The sequence below is a fragment of the Cebus imitator genome, unplaced genomic scaffold (assembly GCF_001604975.1).
Source record: "Cebus imitator isolate Cc_AM_T3 unplaced genomic scaffold, Cebus_imitator-1.0 Scaffold214, whole genome shotgun sequence".
Lineage (NCBI taxonomy): Eukaryota > Metazoa > Chordata > Mammalia > Primates > Cebidae > Cebus > Cebus imitator.
The window spans coordinates 1,693,620-1,700,581 of NW_016107529.1; the positions used below are offsets into that span (position 1 = coordinate 1,693,620).

Below are 6,962 nucleotides of genomic sequence, written 5' to 3' on the forward strand. Positions count from 1 at the left end.
CAGGGCTCAGCCAAAGCAGCCGAGTTTACAGAGCGCGCGCCCTAGCGGAGGCAGCGGCAGCCGCAGGCCCGGCCGCCCGAACTTTGCTAGCCTGGCGGGGGAGCTCTGAGGCGGGCCGACCTGCCCCGCTACAGCTGGAGAACGACTCCCTTTATGTCAGCTCGCTCTCCGCCTTCCCGCAACTAGCGCTGCGAGCCTCAAAGGCCCTGCGGCCCTCCAAGACCGTCTTAAATAACAACCCCCCGCCCTCGCCCCCATAGGAATCGAGGCAGCTGGGGGTTCGCGTCGCAGACCCAACCCGCCAGCAGGAGGAGAAGGGCAGGCCGGGCTTCGCGGGGCTGAACCCCGCTCCAGCTGGGGCCAGGCCGCCTAGCCCGCGGGCGGGAGCCGGCGCGAGAGACTAGACGGGAGGAGGCGGGGAACCGGAGGCGGGAGTGAGGGCGCGGGGCCGGCGGGCGGAGCTTGCGAGGCGGCGAGCGCGAGCGCCAGCGGGGCGGAGGGCGGGGCGTGGGCGGTGCCCGGCCTTCCCGCTCCCGCGGCGCTGCAACTCCGCCGAGCCTCCTTAAAACTCTGCCGTTAAAATGGGGGCGGGTTTTTCAACTCAAAAAGCGCTCAATTTTTTTCTTTTCAAAAAAAGCTGATGAGGTCGGAAAAAAGGGAGAAGAAACCGGCACCGTCTCTGAGAGGCAACAGAAGCAGCAATTGTTTCAGCGAAAAAAGCAGCAAGGGAGGGAGGGAAGGAAAAAAAGCAAAAAAACTGGCGACGCGCAAGTGCCTATAGGGGTGAAGGGAGCAGGGACCAGCGATCTAGGAGGGGATCAGCTACAAAAGAAACTGTCACTGGGAGCGGTGCGGCCAGGGAGGAAGCTGTGCTGCCAGGCTCGTCTCCAGGGTACAGCTGGCTGGCGGCTGCCCTGTCCGCAGCAGAGGGGCACAGGCCAGGGACTGCGAGAGGTTGGCGAAGTGGCACCGGGCGCTGAAGCTGCTGAGCTCTCGCCGATACGGCGGCGGGACTGGCTGCGCTCTGGAACTGTGGCGACTACCCTTGCTCAGAACTTGGCCTGCGCTTTCCCGGACTCTCCCCATCTCCGGAGACCCCACAAAACCGGGGAAGGACGGCGACGGCGGCAGCTCAATGAGTGCCTACTGCAGAAAGCCTGAACGAGCTCGGTCGTAGGCGGGAAGTTCCCGGGGGGCTGCCCAGTGCAGCTGCAATGCTGCCACGAGCTGCCCCAGCAGCCCGGGCTTCTTAGACGCTTCCCGCATCGCTCTCCTCCACCCTTAGTCTGCCGGGAGTCCCGGGACCTGGCGGGGCCGGCATGACGGGCTTCTCGGGGACCCGCCGCACGCCCGGCAGCCTCCGGAGACGCGCGCCGAGCCCGGCTCCCACGGCCTCTGAGGCTCGGCGGGGCTGCGGCTGCCTGGCGGGCGAGCTCCAGAGCTTTCCTGAGCGGCATTAGCTCACTGCTTGGCCCGGACGCGACTAAAGGCTTTTCTGGAGAAGCCCAGAGCACTGGGCAGTCGTTACGACCTGTAACTTGAGGGCCACGGAACTGCTACTCCCGTTCGCATTTGGCGATCATCTTTTAACCCCCCGGAGCACGTCAGCATCCAGCCACTGCGGCACTCTCTCAGCAGCGGAGGACCCAGGACTACCCCTCGGGCGAGACGGATGGAAACCGAGCCCCCTGGAGGACCTGCCCCTGCAGTTCTGCCGCACACGGCTCAAGTCACCACCGTGAACAAGGGTGGGTGAATGTCTTTTCTTCCCCCCCCCGAATGTCTTTCCTTCCGCGGTGTTTTCTGCCCCATCTAGTCCCTTAAGTCTCCACACACACTCCTCATAGAGATCTGTAGCGTAGGTACGTGACAGCTCTGCCTACATCTGACGTCTGGAGTCATTAACCAGGAATGTATGTGTCTGTGTGTCTCTCCGTGGAGTCGTCAGAATTCTTCATAGGGGTTAACCTAAAAAGCGAGGCGAGGAGCCCCTCTCCAATGGCTCAGTTTTGCTGAATAATCACGTGTGAATCGAGGGGCGGGCTTTTGGCAGGCAGATCTTACTAGTATTTACTACCAAGCTCTACTCCAGATTAACCATCCCAGTCTTTCTGTCAGTCTCCGATGCCATCATGCAGCCTGGTTAGGAGCAAAGGAAAAGGGAAAAAGAAAAACGACTAATTCATCTTTTCCCGATCGTCAGGACCCTAAAGAATGGCCGAGCCTTGGGGGAACGAGTTGGCGTCCGCAGCTGCCAGGGGGGACCTAGAGCAACTTACTAGTTTGTTGCAAAATAATGTAAACGTCAATGCACAAAATGGATTTGGAAGGACTGCGCTGCAGGTTGGTATTCAGAGAGGTGGGGGAAACAGGTCAATAATGTTGCCTACGTGACCCGGGTTTCTAGAATTACAGCGTTTATGCTTTCAGGGGTACAAAATTTCACTGTTTTTAAACCTAGTTGGTTGCCATATTTTATATCTTTAAGTGGATCCAACTTCTCAAAATGACGTACTTTGAACAAACTCCTCAAATCCAATAACATCCTTGATATCAAGTAGGGTCGAGGTTTGGTCTTAGTTTTTGGAATGTTTTTGTGATGGTGGGGATTTTAAAGTAGTCATAGTAGGGCCGAGGTTTGTTTGCTTTGTTTTGTTTTTAAAGACAGCTTTGTAAACACATTATTATGATTATTATTTGTAGTAAATACACTGCTATTAGTGGTTTCACATACTTTGCCCTCAATAATTGACTTTATCGTTAATTTTCTTGACTACTGGTGAGGGTGTTTTTCCTTCAAATGCTTCAAGTTTTGACAAACGACCTTTCCTTGTTTGGAAGGGGTGGCTTGGGCACTGGGACAGGATGTACATTTCACAGTTAATGTAATACCATCCACTAATTCAGGAGTCGGGAGGAATAAAAAGTTGAATTTTCTAATCAGAGCTCAGCTGCAGTGTCTTTGTCTCTACGGTCAAGCCGTGGTGTGCTCTAATTTTCAGTAATTAGATTTACAGGCAACAATTGACACATGTCCAGCTGCCAAGTATTGTACCTGATAATTTTTTTCTCTTCTGAATGTTATCATGTAACTTAGAAGAAAGGCTTAGAAACAGAAAAATGACAATATAGTCTAAAACAGTTGCTTTATCAGAGTTCTGATGATATTCTTATGAGCTATTCTTATTTGGAAATGCAACACTTGAAGCTGTTGTTGAAAACCCAGTAGGGAGAGGGTTTTTAGAGGGCTTTGTTTCAGTTACAAGAATTAAAAATTTAAGTGACAGGAAATATACTATTAACAAACAAAGTCCATACGGTCTGTACATTTTCAATCAGAATACACTGGCCTTGCAAAAATTTCAGTATTAAGGAAGTTTATGCACAGATACTAAATTATTTATCTTGTTATTTCTGCTACATTAAGAAATTATTTTTTTTTACCTAGTAGTTTTAAACAGGTTTAGTGATGATAGCAAGGTAACAAATTTAATATACTGAAAAGTTTCCTTTTGAAAACTCAAAAGATTATGTAAATTTCACAAAGAATAAGCTACTTAACCCATGTTCACAATAAGATTTTACAGGATTTTTGACGAACACGAAGACTGGGAGATTAATACTATTCTTTAAAAAAGTTTTGACAAATATTTTAAATACAACTTTGCAATCTTGTTTATATTAAACATACTTATCAAGGTACAACTCACTTATTGTGGCTTAGTCCTAGTACGTATAATGAAATACACACACACACAGAAACAGGAGTTTCAAGGCTCATTTTCAATATGTATAATCCTGATTCTGAAGTTGTGTCATAAGTCAAGAAAGAACTTTCTTCAAAATCATTTCCAATATTACCATTATTTTCTGTGAAAAAGATGAATTTTCTTCTACAGTTATGTTTGTTTAATTCAATTTCAAAAGCCTTTTCTACCTTCCTAGAGTACATTTTTCTATTAGGTTAATATTAAAGGCCTTAATCGTACCTTTGCTTTACAAAGATCCAAGGATCTATCTCTTATTTTTCTCATTCCAGGTCCTTAACTGTGCCTAAATCTTTAGAGACAGTTGTGTTGATATCAATTTTTAAAAAGTATGTTTCATTGAAGTTCTTGAAAAATAAATTATGTATCACTTTTTAGCACTGCTCCAAAGGAAGAACTAAAAGTCAACAGAGTTTTATCAACGGGGGAGCTTAATATCTTGTCCATCTACATAGTTGCATTTATAAGATATTATTAATTCTAAATATATTTTATTATTTAATGTGTGAATAGATTATTTCTTAAACAAACATTTAAAAAAGATAGATCGACTTTGTATTTTCCATTAGCATTTAATTTCATAAACACTGAGTATCTATTATGCAAGCTATTTATTATAAATTTAGATTATGAATATACTTAAATATAAATGAAACCAGTAAATGCTGAAAATGTGTGACACATCAATGAAAGTAATATTTTTTCACAGCTAAATTATATATATTTTATACTTGCATGCTCTTCTACAAGATACTTTATAAGAGAGCACTAATAGAGTGAAATATATTCAAACAACAGTAGATAATCTTTGTTATGTGAATTATTTGCATGTTGATAGCAAGCGTTAATCCCACATTCTGACTTTTAAAATGTTGGCAGTTTACAAATAGCTATTCCTTAAATGCTTGATAATAACTGAAAAAGGAACTAACACAGGATCACCAGTTGATTATTCAATGAGCTTAAACCACAAGACAAGGCTGTCCGTGTCCCAAAACACCCATTAAATATCTTACTTTTTCTTCTTTTGCTCACTTGAAAATCAGGAGGCTTGTCAGAACTTTGAGAAACAGTTTGAATGTAATAGAATGACTATTTCATTATTTTCAAGAACAGTTGTCATATAATAATTTCCTATTGTGATACAAGGCATATCAGGAACTTAGTTTTATATAAATTGATATGCAATTTAGAACACTGTGGTTTATTTCACATCTTAATAATGAGTAATGTTTTGTAACTTCAAAATGAAGGATTCTAAGCATTGAATACACCTAGTAGCCAATATTAAATAACTTGCAAAGAAAAAATATTTTTTAAGAAATGCCTGAAAATTTGGAGCTCTATCTATTTGGAGGGAACTTGTAAAATTTGACCATTTAAGAAAATGTCAGGCCTGGATTTTTAAGACATCATTTTTACACTAGCTGATGGAATTGGTTTAGAGAAACTCAACATCCTTATTTGTTTGCAGTAGCTACTTAGAAAATAAAGTTTAACCACATTTGATTTTCTAGAATTAATATCACAGGCACATTTTATGAGCATGAACAAACAAACAGAGGAGATTCTTATTTAAATCCAAAATTCCATTTCTTTTATTTTAATAAATTCATGAAATTACATAACTCTTCATAGAACATAGAGAACTGAATTGTTAGTAAATGCTATACATATTGCACAAATTCTATCCAATTGATCAATTTAGTCTACTTTTGGGCCCATTTAAGATGTTCCATCATAGAAGCTCAATTTTTAGAAGTTGTCTTCTACTTTCATCTACTAGCACTTTCTGCATTTGACTGCTTCAAGCCTCATTCTATGGGTCTTCCCCAAGTACTCCATAAAAAATAGTTACATAAATGGAAGGACAGGTAGATATTTAAAAATATTTCTGTAGCATGAGCACTTGAAGGATTCTACCATTTGTACTTCTTTTCCAGGTTATGAAACTTGGAAATCCCGAGATTGCCAGGAGACTACTACTGAGAGGTGCTAATCCTGATTTGAAAGACCGAACTGGCTTCGCTGTCATTCATGATGCAGCCAGAGCAGGTTTCCTGGACACTTTACAGACTTTACTGGAGTTTCAAGCTGATGTTAACATCGAGGATAATGAAGGGAACCTGCCCTTGCACTTGGCTGCCAAAGAAGGCCACCTCCCGGTGGTGGAGTTCCTGGTGAAGCACACGGCCAGCAATGTGGGGCATCGGAACCATAAGGGGGACACCGCCTGCGATTTGGCCAGGCTCTATGGGAGAAACGAGGTTGTTAGCCTGATGCAGGCAAATGGGGCTGGGGGAGCCATAAATCTTCAATAAATGTGGGGAGGGCTCCCCCACATTGCCTCTACTTTATCAATTAATTGGGTGTCTATCCTGACTTTTAATGTCATTTGTTAAAATACAGTTCTGTCATATTTTAAGCAGCCAAATTTGCTGAAACTGCATAAGTGAAAATCTTACAACAGGTTTATGAATATATTTAAGCAACATGTTTTTCACCTGCAAAATCTGTTCTAACATGTAATTGCAAATAGCTTTGACTGTCTTCTGAATATTTTATCTTTCCTTGGCTTTTTCCTTGCTTCCCCTTTTGCCAGTCTGAACACCCAACTTGAAGATTATGTTTTTAAAATGGTTTGTCCTGATGCTTCTTTGCCTAATTAAAACTCTTTCAAAACAGGACAACGTTTTTCTGTGATTTTCCCTCCTCTATAACCCATACACAATTTGCCACTTGCTAAGGAGAACTGTACTAAAAGTTACTGATGTCTTAAGTCTTTACACTAGAAAAAGTAGACCAACGGGAAAACTAGACATATTCTCTTGATGATTCAGTTATTGTTTTCATCCTTTACCCATGAACCGTCCATTTTGGTGCCTAGTATTTCTGCTTTAAAACAAAGTAAGGACACCTTTTTTTGTTGTTGTTGTTGAAGATCAAGCCTGCAATTTCAGTGTGAATTTCCCTGATGTTCAGTCTTCCCTTTTTCTTGACGTTAAGTCAAATAGTTGAAGGACAGAGTTCAAAAGTAGCGATATGAAAACATATTTTAGCTCTAAAACCCAGTTTTAAAAGAAAATACCACCTTAAAAGTGCTTACCACTAATTGATTTTTAATCACAAAATGAAGCAAATGGTTAAATAATATATTTTCCAAACTTGTATCATAAATATACTAAGTGTAATGTA

At 42.8% G+C, this 6,962-nt stretch overlaps 1 protein-coding gene across 2 annotated transcripts; it reads left to right on the forward strand.

The window, feature by feature from the left end:
* Positions 1–6,457, forward strand: CDKN2C (cyclin dependent kinase inhibitor 2C). Of its 2 annotated transcripts, XM_017548719.2 has the most exons (3): positions 1–1,748; positions 2,204–2,343; positions 5,711–6,454. In XM_017548719.2, the coding sequence occupies exons 2-3, from the start codon at positions 2,215–2,217 to the stop codon at positions 6,086–6,088; spliced, it is 507 nt and encodes a 168-aa protein (XP_017404208.1). In that variant the 5' UTR covers positions 1–1,748; positions 2,204–2,214; the 3' UTR covers positions 6,089–6,454. The 2 variants fall into 2 exon arrangements, with proteins under 2 accessions (XP_017404208.1, XP_017404207.1); XM_017548718.2 differs by lacking the exon at positions 1–1,748 and having other exon boundaries at positions 1,805–2,343; positions 5,711–6,457.
* The last annotated feature ends 505 nt before the right edge of the window (positions 6,458–6,962 follow it).

What these genes read in the sequence shown, in the direction of transcription:
- CDKN2C (XM_017548719.2), top strand. Translation starts at nt 2,215, where the DNA reads ATGGCCGAGCCTTGGGGGAACGAGTTGGCGTCCGCAGCTGCCAGGGGG. An exon ending in TTGGAAGGACTGCGCTGCAG is followed by an intron (nt 2,344 to 5,710) that starts GTTGGTATTCAG and finishes CTTCTTTTCCAG; the next exon opens with GTTATGAAACTTGGAAATCC.